The sequence below is a fragment of the Heterodontus francisci genome, chromosome 5 (assembly GCF_036365525.1).
Source record: "Heterodontus francisci isolate sHetFra1 chromosome 5, sHetFra1.hap1, whole genome shotgun sequence".
NCBI classification, from domain to species: domain Eukaryota; kingdom Metazoa; phylum Chordata; class Chondrichthyes; order Heterodontiformes; family Heterodontidae; genus Heterodontus; species Heterodontus francisci.
The window spans coordinates 97,400,149-97,417,123 of record NC_090375.1 but is presented as its reverse complement, the minus strand read 5'-3'; the positions used below and the strand labels follow the sequence as shown (position 1 = coordinate 97,417,123).

General features: G+C 43.6%; 1 protein-coding gene across 1 annotated transcript in view; it reads right to left on the bottom strand.

Annotated features, from left to right (window-relative positions):
• Positions 1 to 16,975, bottom strand: part of sntg1 (syntrophin, gamma 1) — a 599,108-nt gene that overhangs the window by 170,673 nt on the left and 411,460 nt on the right. The window contains exon 2 of the mRNA XM_068032645.1: positions 839 to 892. Within this exon, the coding sequence (XP_067888746.1) occupies positions 839 to 865 (27 nt within the window). The 5' untranslated portion in view covers positions 866 to 892. The remainder of the gene's footprint in view (positions 1 to 838; positions 893 to 16,975) is intronic.

The following is a 16,975-nucleotide window of genomic DNA, read 5'->3' as shown; positions in this document are numbered from 1 at the left end:
TCCAGACTGACAATCTTTCCTTAACAGGCCAACAACAAATTGTCTGTCACAAGACTCCAGGACAACAATCTATAGCTATGCTTCATACTTTCTACCTCTAAGAATGCAGCTCCGCCATTGCTATTGTTGATCCTGCCCTGATTTGCTTTCATTACTTACACTTCTGCATCTGTTCAGGTGACAGCCTTGGCTTCAGTTGGTAGCATTCTTATCTCTATGTGTGAAGGTTGTGGGTTTCAGGCCCACTCAGGGACTTGAGCATAAAATCTAGGTTGACACTCAAGTACGCGACTGAGGGACTGTTATACTGTGAGAAGTGCTGTCTTTTGGATGAGACATTAAACTGAGGCCCTATTTTCCCATGAAGGTGGACTTAAAAGATGCCTTTACACTCTTTAAAAGAGCATTTGAGTGCACTACTCTCAATACAACGTCTCTAAAATTGGACTATAATTATAAGAAAAATTGCAAACCTTTCATAACCTTCTTTGTGATTTAAATAGTTTTCCCTATAATCTGTTCAAACTCTACAAAAACTGTTTTATTTACATCAGTTTTCTTCATCATTTGCATTCATGTAAATTCATTACAGAGAAATACTTTACATTCTCTCACCTGTTGAAATGATAAAACTTCTATTAAGCATCCAAAAAGCTGAGGCATTGAACAATTTTGCAGCATTGTTGCATTCTTAATGTATTCACTCAAAGCAGCATTTGGAATACATTTTGCAAGATCTATTTTGCCATGCAAACATCTATCCTTAAAAAGCATGCACAGCAGTTTTCCTGATTTGTCTTATTCCAACATGCAAGGTGAAAGACAAAAATGAACCTACCTCCTCAGCCGTAGTCCTGAAATCCATGTGCTACAGTACAGAGAAAATGCTAGCCTGTAAAACCACAGAGAGAAAGGCATCAGCCTAATCAGAGCACATTTAATTAAGCTATAATGAACAAGAAGGCTTGCATAATTGATGACTATTGGAAATTATGTAAAATTGTATGCATATTCTACCCCTCAATGCATTGACATTCTGCTGTACAAAATAAAAGTGAGGATTAAAATTAATTTCCAACCAGCAGAGAAAGAACTGAATATAAATTAGGAGATACTTTGATGGAGAAGACACAGCAAGTGTTGAAGTTTTATTATTTCCTTTTTTTATTGTGGTATGACTGATCAGTACATCTGTCATGCAGGCCCCCATCTACCAAGAATGAGGCACATTAATTTCACCACATGGACACTAAATTTTAAATTGTTGCTGGGAAGAAGAGAAGGCCTGTTACAAGGAATTGCCAGGCCCCTAGCCGGAAATATGTTTTTGCATATTAGCAGACAGTGTTGGAAAAAGGAGCTATCCCCTGCTCCCATACAATACACAGAAAGGACCTGGTCAAACCAGTCAGTCATGTGACCACCCTTCTGGCCAACTTGGGGAGTTTTATATTGCAGGGACAGTGTTTGAACTTAAAGAAAGCTCTTGGCTCCTGGATTGAAAAGAGCGTCTCCTGCCTGCTCCCATCTCTTCCTCACGGAAATGAAACCCACTGAGGACATGTGAACCTCAGGAGGGAAAGGTCTCCTACAGTGAACAAGGTTTAGGAAAAATACTGTGCCCCAACGAGAAGCAAGATTCACCAACAAACAAGGACTCTACAGTGAGCTCAAAGAACAGTAACAAAAACCTCTTCAGATATTGCCTAAAACCTTTCCACTTTATTTTTCGTCTGCTCTTTTCTGTCTCTATTTGCATGTGCGTATCACATATGCATACGAGCGTGGGCCTGTCGTGTATCCGTAGGCGTTAACTGAGTTAGAGTTTAAGTTTAAGCTTAACAAAATTTCACTTTTCTTCTTTAAACCTAAGAAAGCCTGCTTGTGCTGGTTTCTTTGCCTTATAATTGGAAAGTGGAGCACAAGGGTTCACCAATGGGGAGCTCAAAATAAGCTGTTGTTAAAATAAAACCCTGTTACAGCAAGACCAGGTGAAGGCTGAGAGGGTCCCCTAGACACCTTTCCTACCAGGCCATAACAGAAATTTGGGTGCTAGCGTCCGGAATTTTACCCACAGACAAATGAGAGAAATTGGAAGTGGGAAGCCAAATTGTTATCAATTTAAAAAGATCAAGATTTTCTTGTGGTTGTGTGTGCTTGAATGCTAATATGTCTGCAACTGAAGATAGTAGCTCTCCAAGCCAGGGTGAAGTAACTTGGAATAAGTTATGGAGGATTTGAGGAAAATGGCTGAGCAGTGTGGGATCACTGTACGTGGCAAGGTTAGGAAGTCTGAACTCCTAAGGTTAGTGGCCATCCATTTTTCCCTTGAATCTGAAGGAGTAGAAACAGGCTTAGAAGCAGAATTCGACAGGATAGCGTTAGCAAAGATACAATTGGAATAGAGGAAACTTGAATTAGAAGACAGAGAAAGAGAAAGAGCGAGAGAGAGACAGGAGAGGGAGAAAGAGAGGGATGGAAAAGGAACAGGAAGAAAATGAAAGGCAGGAGAGAGAGAGAGAGAAAGAATATTCTGGAAAGAATGCAAAGAATGAGAGTTCAAGCAGTTTGAGTTAGCTCGGGGGTGACAGAGTAAACCTAGTGAAAGCATGGCCAATATGGAGGAGCACGATCCAGGGCTAGGTACAAGATTGCTAAAACTTGTTCAATTAATTCAGAAATTCAATGAGGAAGATATGGAAGCATTTTCGTGTCCTTTGAGAAACTGGCAAGGCAGCTAAAATGGCCAGCTGAGACCCTGGTCTCTTTTACTGCAAAGCAAACTAACTGGAAAAGCCCATGAAGTTTACTCCTTGCTGCCAAATGAAACTTCATCAAATTATGAACAGACCAAAAATGCTGTCCTTGGGGCATATGAATTAGTACCCGAAGCCTACCGCCAAAAGTTTAGAACCCTCAAAAAGCAATCAAACTTATATGGAGTTTGAAAGAAGTAGGCAGATGGCTTTTGATCAGTGGCTGAGCGCTTTAAAAATATTGCCTCAAACTGTTCTACTCATCTTTTCTTCTGCTGTTTTCTGTTCCTATTTGCATGTGTGTATCGCATATACATGCTATCGTGAGCGCGTCGTATATCTGTAGGTATTAACCGTATTACAGTTTTAGTTTAAGGTTTAAGAAATATCTTCTTTCTTCTTTAAACCATAGAAAGCCTGTTTGTGCTCATTTTTTGGCCTTATAATTGGAAATTTGTGAACAAGGATTCACAAAGGGGGAGCTCAGAACACAGTGTGCTTACATTAAAACCTGTTACAATAGACCAGGTGAAGGTAGTAACAGACCCCTAGACACCTTTTGTACTTGGTCATAACTGGAATTAGATGCTGGCAGCTGGGATTTTACCCATAGACAAACGAGTGAAATTGGAAGTGGGGAGACAAATTGTTCCCTATCAAAAGAGAAAAATATCAATACAGGTTTTCTTGTGGTTGTGTGTGATTGAATACTAACATGTCTGAAACTGAAGCTAGTAGCTCCCCAAGCCAGGGTGAAGTAACTTGGGATCAGTTAAAAGCACTGTCTATGGAGGAGTTGAGGAAAATGGCTGAGAAGTGTGGGATCACTGTGCGCGGTAAGGCTAGGAAGTCTGAACTCCTAAGGTTAGTGGCCAACCATTTTTCCCTTGAATCTGAAGAAGTAGAAACAGGCTCAGAAGCAGAATTCAACAGTATAGCACAAAGATACAATTGGAATAGAGGAAACTTGAATTAGAAGACAGGGAAGGAGAAAGAGAGCGCGAGCGACAGGAGAGGGAGAAAGAGAGGGCCTTCGAAAAGGAACAGGAAGAAAATGAAAGGCAGGAGAGAGAGAGAAAGAATCTTCTGGTAAGAATGCGAAGAATGAGAGTTGAAGCAGTTTGAGTTAGCTCGGGAGCGACAGAGTAAACCTAGTGAAAGCATGGCCAATATGGAGCAGCACGATCCAGGGCTAGGTACAAGATTGCTAAAACTCGTTCAATTAATTCCAAAATTCAATGAGGAAGATGTGTAAGCATTTTCGTGTCCTTTGAGAAATTAGCAAGGCAGCTAAAATGGTCAGCTGAGACCCTGGTCTCTTTTACTGCAGTGAAGCTTAAATGAGATGGTAATTGTACAAGTGTTCCACCCTTTTATGTTGTAAACAAGTAGTTGAAGCCCCTGCAAAACTTATGCCTTTACAGAGTTACCGCAGGCCCCTCTTATGGCACAAGCAGGCGGCGTATTGAGTGCGACCCCTCTGGGTGTTGAAGGCTGTTTCTAGACAAATAGAGACCATTAAAGGCACCCAGGTGGGATCAAAGGATTGATTTTTTAAAAATGTTTTGAAGAATCAAAAGGGGGACTGTGAGAACAGAATTTAGATTTTAGAATTTTTAAGAACAGAATTACATGGGAACATTTAAGATGAAACAATTAATCAGTCATGTATTGCTAACAAGCTAGCTGACTTCATAACTTCAGGGCTGCAGAGGCAACTTGGCCTTGCAGCTGGTACAGCGAGAGAGAGAGAGAGAGAGAGAGACATTGTACTTCAACAGCACTCTTCTTATCACCCAGACATGACAATCCCAGGGGAAAGTTAGAATGAAAAACATACCGACCAGGCTAATACACGCCCCCTTGTTAGAGGGTGGCTCAGCCTACCCTTCTGATTCAGCAGTTGCTGAGTTTTTTATATTTGCTTTTATATTATACTGTTTAAATGTTATTTGAGTAAATAGATCCACATAATCCTAGTGAATATCAGTAGAGAGAAGGTTATCATAGAATGATAAAAGGGGGGAATGTGGAAGTGAGCAGAAAGGCATGGCACTGGTACTTGAAACAAGGTTACCCTGGACCAAATGTTTACCTATAGCGATACTCAGAATTCGGACAGCCCCTAGAAAAGATGTGGGACTGTCCCCCTATGAAATGCTATTCGGATTACCCTATATGGGAACCAGGGACGAGATGCCAACCTTAGAAACTAAAGATTCGTTTCTAAAGAACTATATACTGGCGTTGTCTTCCTCATTGTCATTCCTCAGGAAGCAAGGCCTGTTAGCACAGACCCCACCTCTCGAATTTGCAGTACACAAGATCCAACCAGGAGATTGGGTTCTGGTGAAATTGTGGAAAGAGACTAAACTACAACCGAACTGGGAAGGACCATACCAGACTCTCCTAACCACTGAAACAGCCATAAGAACGGCAGAAAGAGGTTGGACCCACTACACAAGAATCAAGGGGCCGGTACAACCCCCCCGGCCGAGGAAGGAACTTGGACAACCGAATTAACAGAAGAACCATTGAAACTAAAGCTAAAAAGACTTTGAGTAACGAACTTTTTTTTATATAGCGGCGCGAGCGCGGAAATACTGTCTGTAATATTGTGTGCCTTCTCTCTTTCTCTCTTTCTTTTCAAAAGTAGCCAGGAAATAAAATGGGTTGGATGTTTTTGTATGCAGTATTAGTCATCCCAGTAATGGGAAAAATAACAATGTGGGACGGAACTGACGGGGACAACGGTACACGAATTGAAATCCCCAAGAGCCAGGACCCTCAGGTGGTAGAAGCAGACTTATGTTTCCTAATCCCATGTGGGGGCATACATAACCAAAGAAATTATTATGTGGAGTCCCTCCATTATTATGGGGATGGACTACTAACAGGAGACCCACTCCCACCAATTATATCCATTCACCAGAGCCCCATAAAACCAGGCCCAGATTGTCCAGATAAGGAATGCAACCCTATTTGACGATAAAAAGAACCGAGTGGACAGAAACGCCTGGTGGAATATCCATCCAACGCCAGTGGAATGGCTCAATAACAGAAGAACAACAAATCAAAAATACCCACTTCCAATTAGACAACAAGGTGTTTGGAGTAACAGTTAGAGAAGGAAAAAAGAAAGGTGAATTAAAATGTTGTTTTCAGGTAACAATAGATAAGACTGGTAAACCATCTAACAAACTAAAAGGGACCTCTCATAATGACCCTAACATAGTAAAAATAATAGAGGTAAAAGACTTGAGAAAGACAATTGAGATAGAAACCGGTTACGGGGACACAAATGCCTGGGTAGAATGGATAAAATATACTGTAAAAAGTTTGAACAAAAACAATTGCTATGCTTGTGCATCTGGTAGACAGATAGCTCAAGTAGTACCTTTCCCACTGGGGTGGGAGCGTGACCGAAAGGGCATGGAATGCATGTTAGCCCTATATCAGGATAAGACGGCTTGGGGTATTCAAACTTGAATATCCTTGTCATTAATGTTCCCTCCCCTAGAGAAAAAAGATTCAAGGACTCCCCCTTCATTTTTAGCCACCGGTGTGAATCACACATCATGCGTAAGTCGACACGGTGCGGAGCTAACCAGAAATATGGGAGAGTTGAAGTCATGCATAGAGACTGAGGACATAACTGGAAGAGTCAGGGGAGGGAACTACTCATCATTGAATGTCCCCAGAGCGGATTTATGGTGGTATTGCGGAGGAAAAATCCTGAGACAGACCCTACCCTCCCAGTGGAAGGGGACGTGCGCAATTGTTCAATTGGCAATACCATTCACATTGGCATTTGAGAAACAAAAGATAATAACGAGGGAAAGGGGTAAAAGATAGTGAACTCTTTTGACGACCAGGTATACATGGATTTCATAGGGGTCCCAAGAGGGGTACCTGATGAATTCAATACCCGAAACCAAATAACTGCCGGTTTCGAGTCTTTGTTTTGGTGGATCACGATTAACAAAAATGTAGATTGGATAAATTATATTTATTACAACCAACAAAGATTTATAAATTATACTAGAGATGCGGTAAAAGGTATAGCTGAACAATTAGATGCCACTAGTAGAATGGCTTGGGAAAATCGACTGGCTCTAGATATGATCTTAGCAGAAAAAGGAGGTGTGTGTATAATGTGAGGAGGGAAATGTTGCACATTTATCCCAAATAACACAGCACCCGATGGTTCAATCACCCGAGCACTGCAAGGGTTAACAACTTTAGCAGAAGAGATGGCCGAAAATTCAGGAGCAGACACTTCCCTGACGGGGTGGCTTGAATCCTGGTTTGGAAAATGGAAAGGCATGATAATCTCGGTTTTTACCTCCCTGATCACGGTTGTCGGAATACTAATAGCCATCGGGTGTTGTATTATTCCTTGTGTAAGAGGGCTGACACAGCGATTGATTGAGACAGCTTTGACGAAGCAGATGTCAATACAAAGAGGCCAGGAAGAGAGTATGTACCTGTTAGGTAATGACAAAGTGGATAGTAACAACGGAAATACAGACATTGAAAAGGCGGCTGCAATAATGCTCAGAGAATTTGAGAGGACATATGAGAACCCTCCGCAGTATGTAGAAAACAACAAGGATTAAGTAAAAGAAAAGGGGGAATTGTGAGAATAAGAAATACTGAAATGTTGTTTCTACAGCTTGTGGAAAATTACCAAGAAGTCATTTCTACACAACATAATGAAATCACTGAAAAAGAGAACTGATAAGGGTATGTAAGTAAAGACCTTGAGACAGTACAGCAGTTAAAAATTGTGCTTAGGCAGAGAAAAGAGAAACAGCAAGAGTTAGAACAAAGGATGTAGTGAATACGAAACTGCCCCACTAAGATAAAGGCTGACAGCCGCAAGTTAAAACACACAATGGAGAGCCAAATAAGGTAAAACAACAACAAGAGTTAGGGGCTAGAAAGCTAGAGTAGGGGGAGAAGTAAACAGAGGAGGAGACTGTAGCAACTATAGGATAGGTTAGTGTCATAATATGTTATAACCAATAATGTAAACTAAAGGCGTGGAAAAATGGATTTGTATTGTATAAACATGAACTGAATATGTTGATCGGGATGCCTGCTTGTAGGACACCCGATCTTGCAAGAACGTTAAATAAACTTACTTCTTCAGAGTTTGACTTGGTGTAAATTATTATCAAGTGGGCTACGTTTCTCACACTACCACAAAATCCAGGTCATTAAACTATGGTTTATCAGCCTGCTCAAGTGAATGTAAGAGAACCTGTGGCACTAGGATCATGACCAACATTTCTCCCTCCATCAACTCTATCAAAATCAGATTATATGGTCATTCGTTCATTCACTATTTGTAGGACATTTCTGTGTGTAGAATGGCTGCTATTTTTATTCACATACAACAGTGACTGCACATCAAAAGCAATCTATTGATTTTAAAGTGCTTTTGGATGTCCTGAGGATCTTAAGGTACCATTTAAATAAAAATTATTTCTTTCTTTCTCTATTGCTGGACTGTTGGAAATGATAAGTTCCCATGAACCTGATCAAACAATGTCTGCAGCTGAAGCTAGTAGCTCTCCAAGCCAGAGTGAAGTAACTTGGGATAAGTTATGGAGGATTTGTGGAAAATGGCTGAGCAGTGCGGGATCACTGTATGTGGCAAGGCTAAGAAGTCTGAACTCCTATGGCTAGTGGCCAACCATTTTTCCCTTGAATCTGAAAATGCAGAAACAGGGTGAGAAGCAAAATCCGACAGGGTATTGTTAGCAAAGATACAATTGAAACAGAAGGAACTTGAATTTGAGGAAAGAGAGAGGGAGAGAGAGTTTTCCAAAAGGAATGTGAAGAGAAAGAAAGAGTCTTCCAGAAGGAACATAAAGAAAAAGAGAGGGAAGAGAGAAAGAAAGACAGGAGAAGGAACGAGAGAGAGAGGAGAGAGAGAGAAAAAATATTCCAGAAAGAATCCGAAGAAAGAGAGCTGAAGTGGCTTGAGTTAACTAGGGAGCGACAGAGTAACCCCAATGAAAACATGGCCAATATGGAGGAGCATAATTCAGGGCTAGGTACCAAATTGCTAAAATTTAAAATTGTTGGGAATATGGGATTAGTGTAGGATTAGTATAAAATGGGTGGTTGATGCTCGGCACAGACTCGGTGGGCCGAAGGGCCTGTTTCAGTGCTGTATCTCTAATCTACTCAACTAATTCCAAAATTCAATGAGGAAGATGTCGAGGTTTTTTTGTGTCTTTTGAGACACTGGCAAGGCAGCTAAAATGGCCAGCTGAGACCTGGGCTCTTTTGCTACAAAGCAAGCTAACCGGAAAAGCCCATGAGGTTTATTTCCCGTTGCCAGATAAGAGTTCATCAAATTATGAACTGACCAAAAAGTGCTATCCTCGGGGCATATGAATTAGTACCCGAAGCTTATCATCAAAAGTTTATAACTCTCAAAAAGCAAGCTAATCAAACTTATTTGGAATTTGAAAGAAGTAAGCAGCTGGCTTTTTACCAGTGGCTGTGGGCTCTTAAAGTACAGCTCAGCTCTGAGAATCTCAGGGAAGTAATTCTGTTACAGGAATGTAAGAATGCTCTCCCACTCTCAATAAAGAACTGTGTAGAGGAACAGCGGGTCCAGAGAGCCCGGCAAGCGGCCGATCTGGCTGATGAGTTTGCATTAATTTATAAGTTGGTTTTCCAAGGAAGAACCTTTCCTAATCACCCCCACAAATTCGAAAAGGACAAAGGGTGGGCAATCCTGGGAGGGAAAGGAAAGCAAGAGACACAGGGGGCCCTCCTCCAGCCAAAAAGGAAGGTGCTGTGAGCAAGAGTGAGACCCGAAGATCTGTGTGCTTCCATTGTAATAAAGCAGGGCATTTAAAAGCTGACTGCTGGAAACTAAAGGGAAAACCGGTAGGGCACACCTGCTCAGTGAAGACAGGATCCTAATGGAAAGCACAGCAGAGCAAGCTGTGGCTTTAATTGCAGTAAGAGTACAACCCAGGAAGTTTACTACTGCAAGTGCAGGAAAAGTTAATAGGATTCCTGAAGGCTATCAGAGTTTTGTGTTTGAATGTAAAGTAACCCCGTACCCCTCAAGTGGGGCCAGCAAGCCCATAGTAATTCTCAGGGACACAGGGGGCACTAGATTCCTTTTTACTGGGAAAACACCTGACCTTTCCCCCAGCGAGTGCAGTGAACACCAAAATGGTGGTGAATGGTATTGGAGGGCAGTGTATGCCTGTACCTGTACATCGGGTACACCTGGAGTGCGACCTAGTTTCAGGACCAGTGACCGGAGGGATTGTCCCTAGTTTGCCTGTGGATGGGGTTGACCTGCTCCAAGGTAATGATCTGGCAGGGGTGCAGGTGGTAGCCTCCCCCCCAGCAGTGAAAGAAAGACCACAGGAGGTCAGAGAAACAGTGCAGTGGCAGGAGACGGTCCTCTGCAGAGTCCCTGAATGTGTAATGGATCAGGCTATGATCAAACCAGTTGCCCTCAGAGGAGACTGCATTGGCACTGCAAGCAGATGATCATGATGTCGGCCTGTCGGAGACTTTCCTTGGAAAGTTAGGAAACCCAGGGAATGAATTAAATGCATTTTCCCTAGCTGAGGCTCACCAAGCCGACCCAGTATTGCGAGAGTTAGCACAGGCTGCTCAGTCTGAAAGTGAAGTAGAGGGAGTCCCTGATTGCTACTATTTAAAGAATGTGGTACTGATGAGGAAATGGAGTTAGAATTAGAATTAGAATTAGAATTAGAATTAGAATATTACAGCGCAGTACAGGCCCTTCGGCCCTCGATGTTGCGCCGATCATCTGACCTACACTATTCCATTTACATCCATATGTCTATCCAATGACCACTTAAATGCCCTTAAAGTTGGCGAGTCTACTACTGTTGCAGGCAGGGCGTTCCACGCCCCTACTACTCTCTGCGTAAAGAAACTACCTCTGACATCTGTCCTATATCTTTCACCCCTCAACTTAAAGCTATGTTCCCTCGTGTTTGCCATCCTCATCCGAGGAAAAAGACTCTCACTATCCACCCTATCTAACCCTCTGATTATCTTGTATGTCTCTATTAAGTCACCTCTCCTCCTCCTTCTCTCTAACGAAAACAACCCCAAGTCCCTCAGCCTTTCCTCGTAAGACCTTCCTTCCATACCAGGCAACATCCTAGTAAATCTCCTCTGCACCCTTTCCAAAGCTTCGACATCCTTCCTATAATGCGGTGACCAGAACTGCACGCAATACTCCAGGTGCGGCCTCACCAGAGTTTTGTACAGCTGCATCATGACCCCGTGGCTCCGAAACTCGATCCCCCTACTAATAAAGGCTAACACACCATATGCCTTCTTAACAGCCCTATTAACCTGGGTAGCAACTTTCAGGGATTTATGTACCTGGATACCAAGATCTCTCTGCTCATCTACACTACCAAGAATCTTCCCATTAGCCCAGTACTCTGCATTGCTGTTACTCCTTCCAAAGTGAATCACCTCACACTTCTCCGCATTAAACTCCATTTGCCATCTCTCAGCCCAGCTCTGCAGCCTATCTATGTCCCTCTGTACCCTACAACACCCTTCGACACTATCCACAACTCCACCGACCTTCGTGTCATCCGCAAATTTACTAACCCACCCTTCTACACCCTCATCCAGGTCGTTTATAAAAATGACAAACAGCAGTGGCCCCAAAACAGAACCTTGCGGTACACCACTAGTAACTAAACTCCAGGATGAACATTTGCCATCAACCACCACCCTCTGTCTTCTTTCAGCTAGCCAATTTCTGATCCAAAGCTCTAAATCACCTTCAACCCCATACTTCCGTATTTTCTCCTCACAGACCTGACAGCAAGGAGTGGTGCCACAGAGGTACCGAAGAGACATATGAAAAAGGGCCCATGCGACTACAGTGGCTGTACATGTCGGTATAGGAAAGACCAAAGCCCACATAAGACAGCATAAGACTTGCCAAAACTCCACAAAGATGTGGTGGAGTACTGCAGGAGTTGCCACATGTGCCAGGTTGAGGGGAAACCCCAACCTACAGTGAAATCTACACCCCTAAGTCACGTACCAGTGGTGGAGGACCCTGCAGCAGAGGGCTGGTGAACTGTAAGGGATCCCTGTCGAGAACAAAAGGGGACAGGCAGGCTCAAGGTTGGCAAAAGTTTCGAAAGAGAAGGGGAAAAAGTGACCAAGAGGGCAAGTTAAAGGAAGTCTGGGAGGACTCCCGAATGAAAACCGTTACTGTCCAGTCAGACAACCCCAAAAAATGTGAAACGTTAGACCCTACATCCTCCTATGTAACTGTAGACACCAGAAGCACTTCACCAGAGTTGCTAACAGCGTGTACAGGAACCTGCAGAGACAAAGAAAGACCTCGAGGTCGCACAGAAACGTAAGGGTGCTACAGGGGAGTGAAGTAGAGTCTGTACACATACCTACAAGCAGGAGTGTCCCAGAGAACAAACGGAAGATTAACAAAGAATCCTCCCCCACAGTCAGAGAAAAATGGAACCATCCATCCCCTGAAGTCAAAAGCCATTCCATGACTGAGCAAAGCACTGAAAGAGAGTTCAGGATAGACCCGCCCACTGCTGACTCTCCTGAAAAAAATGAGCTCAACAGGAACAAAAACCCGAGGCAGTCATGGCAATGGGCAAAGAGAAGAAAAACTTTCCCAAAGAGCCACATGGTTACTAGGCTGCCAAAAGGGGAAATTAAAACAGCACTCTCGCCCATAAAAGACAATTTAAATAAAGAACAAAGAACAATACAACACAGGAACAGGTCATTCGGCCCTCGAAGCCTGCGCCAATCTTGATGCCTGTCTAAACTAAAACCTTCTGCACTTCCGGGGACTGTATCCCTCTATTCCCATCCTATTCATGTATTTGTCAAGATGCCTCTTAAACGTCGCTATCGTACCTTTCCTTGATGCCATACTCAGTCAAATGCTGCCTTGATGGCAAGGGCAGTAACTCTCACCTCACCTCTTGAGTTAAGCTTTTCTGTCCATGTTTGGACGAAGGATGTAATGAGGTCAGGGGCTGAGTGGCCCAGGCAGAACCCAACCTGAGCATCACTGAGCAGCTTATTGCTAAGCAAGTGCCGCTTCACAGCGTTTGCGATGACACCTTCCATCACTTTGCTGATGATTGAGAGTAGATTGATGGGGCGGTAATTGGCCGGGTTGGACTTGTCCTGCTTTTTGTGTACAGGACATACCTGGGCAATTTTCCACATTGCCGGGTAGATGCCAGTGCTGTAACTGTACAGGAACAGCTTGGCTAGGGGTGTGGCAAGTTCTGGAACACAATATTGCCAGAATATTGTCAGGACTTCAGGGGGAGGCCAAGATGGTACATCCACTCGGCACTTCTGGCTGAAGAATGTTGCAAATGCTTCAGCCTTATCTTTCGCACTGATGTGCTGGGCTCCCCCTCATTGAGGATGGGGATATTTGTGGAGCCACCTCCTCCAGTTAGTTGTTTAATTGTCCACCACCATTCACGGCTGGACGTGGCACGACTGCAGAGCTTAGATCTGATCCATTGCTTATGGGATTGCTTAGCTCTGTCTATCACATGCTGCTTATGCTGTTTGCAAGTAGTCCTGTGTTGTCGCTTCACGAGGTTGACACCTCATTTTGAGGTATGGCTGGTGCTGCTCCTGGCATGCCCTCCTGCACTCTTCATTGAACGAGCATTGATTCCCCCGGCTTGACGGTCATGGTAGAGTGGGAAATATGCCGTGCCATGAGGTTACAGTTTGTGGTTGAGTACAATTCTGCTGCTGCTGCTGGCCCACAGTGCCTCATGGATGCCCAGTTTTGCGTTGCTAGATCTGTTCGAAATCTATCCCATTTAGCACTGTGGTATTGCCACATTCGAGCGTATCCTCAATGTGAAGGCAGGACTTCATCTGCACAAGCACTGTGCGGTGGTCACTCCTACCAATACTGGACAGATGCATCTGTGGCAGGCAGACTGGTGAGGACAAAGTCAAGTATGCTTTTCCCTCTTCTTGTTTCCATCCCCCACTGCCGCAGACCCAGTCTAGCAGCTATATCCTTTCGGACTCAGCCAGCTCGATCAGTAGTGGTGCTACCGAGCCACTTTTGGTGATGGATATTGAAGTCTCCCACCCAGAGTACATTCTGTGCCCTTGCCACCCTCAGTGCTTCCTCCAAGTGGTGTTCAACGTGGAGGAGTACTGATTCATCTGCTGAGGGAGGGCGGTAGGTGGTAATCAGCAGGAGGATTCCTTGCCCATGTTTGACCTGATGCCATGAGAATTCATGGGGTCCGGAGTTGATGTTGAGGACTCCCAGGGCAACTCTCACCATACTGTATACCACTGTGCCGCCACCTCTGCTGGGTCTGTCCTATCGGTGAGACAGGACGGAGCCGGGGATGGTGATGGTGATACAAAAACAAGAAATGCTGGAATCACTCAGCAGGTCTGGCAGCATCTGTGGAAAGAGAAGCAGAGTTAACGTTTCGGGTCAGTGACCCTTCTTCGGAACTGAGATGGTGATGGTGATGTCTGGGCCATTGCTTGGAAGGTATGATTCCGTGAGTATGACTATGTCAGGCTGTTGCTTGACTAGTCTGTGTGACAGCTCTCCCAACTTTGGCACAAGCCCCCTGACGTTAGTAAGGAGGACTTTGCAGGGGCTATCGGGCAGGGTTTGCCATTGTCGCTTCTGATGCCTCGATCGATGCCGGGTGGTCCGTCCAGTTTCATTCTTTCTTGACTTCGTAGCAGTTTGATACAACTGAGTGGCTTGCTAGGCCATTTCAGAGGGCATTTAAGAGTCAACCACATTGCTGAGGGTCTGGAGTCACATGTAGGCCAGACCAGGTAAGGACAGCAGATATCCTTCTCTAAAGGACATTAGTGAACCAGATGGGTTTTTACAACAATTGACAATGGTTTCATGGCAATCATCAGACTAGCTTTTAATTCCAGATTTATAAATTGAATTCAAATTCCACCTTCTGCTGCGGTGGGATTCAAACCCATGTCCCCAGAGCAATACCACTACATCACCTCCCCCGATAAATGAATGGGAGAAATGCATGTTTTTCTGTATCTTATACAATTTTCTCTCAAACCTTTTAATGAAATGCACCTTTTTTCAAATCGCATTTCATTCCCCTGGGTGTGGAGGTGTCATGCAGGGCCCCCAACCTGCCAAGAATGAGGCACATTAATTTTGCCACATGGACATTAAATTTCAAATTGTAGCTGGGAAGAAGAGAAGGCCTGTTACAAGGAATTGCTGGAAAGATGTTTTTTGCATATTAGCAGACAGTGTTGGAATACTGCGCCCATACAATACACAGAAAAGACCTGGTCAAACCAGTCAATCATGTGACCACCCTGCTGGCCAACATGGGAAGTTTTAAATTGCAGAGACAGTGTTTGAACTGAAAGAAAGATCTTGGCTCCTGGATTGAAAAGAGCCTCTCCTGTCTGCTCCCATCTCTTTCTCATGGAACTGAAACCCACTGAAGACACGTGAAACCCAGGAGGGAAAGGACTCCCACAGTGAACAAGGTTTAAGAAAAATACTGGGCCCCAAGAAGAGGCAAGATCTACCGACAAACAAGGACTCTACAGTTAGCTCAAAGACCCATAACAAAAACCTCTTTAGATTTGCCTCAAACCTTTACACTTTATTTTTCTTCTGCTCTTTTCTGTCTCTATTTGCATGTGCGTATCGCATGTGCATATGAGCGTGGGTGCATCATGTATCCAAAGACATTAACCAAATTAGAGTTTAAGTTTAAGAAAATTTCACTTTTCCTCTTCAAACCTAAGAAAGCCTGTTTATGCTTGTTTCTTTGCTTTATAATTGGAAAGCGGTGAACAAGGATTCACCAATGGGGGAGCTCAAAACATGGTGTGTTAAAATAAAACCCTGTTACAGTAAGACCAGGTGAAAGCTGAGAGGGACCCCTAGACACCTCTCTCACCTGGTTGTAACAACATCCAATCACAATTTGACTGACAAAATGTGTACATGATCCAACATTGGAATATATAATGGCCCAGATTTTGCAGTCAGTGGCAAAGTGAGGCCAAGCTCTGCTAACTTTGAAGAAAATTGCCCACAAAGATCTAGTGATCTCCGTGGGATTGAATTTCACTTTTCTTTTCTGAATTTGAATCTGGCAGCAAGTCAAGGGGATTCCCAGGCATCCAGCAACACTTATGTCATCGAGCAGGATAATCACACCGAAGAATTCTCATAGACAGCAAACAGCAAGTAAAATACACTGATTATCCTTCTCTTTTTAGTCATTTACAGGGAGTGAAATAAAAATTGGGAATACACATTAGAAGCGGAAATATCATAAACCAACTTTTAAAAATAATTATTTTATTATATTAAAAAACTATGGAATTGTTATCGTATTGGAAAAATTGGCATTACACAAATATAAAATTAGCTTTCCAGCATTAAACAGGTTCTTCAGCAGTAGCTATGACTTTGTACACTGTTAAAAGCCCAGTTACACCTCATTCAACAAGTTATAACTGTTTCGGGGGGTTTTAACAAAAATACCTGCATTATATAATGCCTTTCATGGCCACTGGACATTCCCTAGCACTTTACAGCCAATAAAGTATTTTTTTTGAAGCTTAGTCACTGTTGCAATGTGGGAAATGAAGGAGACAATTTGTGCACAGCAAACTCCTACAAACGCAATGTGATAATGACCAGATAAATATTCTGTGATGTTGATCGAGGGATAAATATTGGCTACGACACCAGGTTTAGCTCCCCTGCTCATCTTCAAAATAATGTCATGAGATCTTTTATGCCCACCTGAGAGGGCAGACAGGGCCTTGTTTTAACATCTCATCCAAAAGACAGCACCTCCCATAGTGCAGCATTCCCTCAGTACTGCACTGTCAACATCGATTTCTATGCTCAAGTCCTGGGCAGGAATTTTACACCCACTGTGGGAGTAGGCTGGAAGCGGTGGGGGTGGAGGGGGGGGTGGTGGTGGTGGGGGGGTGACGTAAAATTGTGTGGTAGGCGGGGAGTGCCATTCCTGTCGTCTTCCCACCCCTGTTGCAATTTTACAAGCGCTAGAGGAGGTGGAAAACAGCTCACAGCCCCAGGCCAATAAAGGCCCTTAAGTGGCCAATTACTTGTCACTTAAGGGCCTCCTCCTGCCATTGCTGGT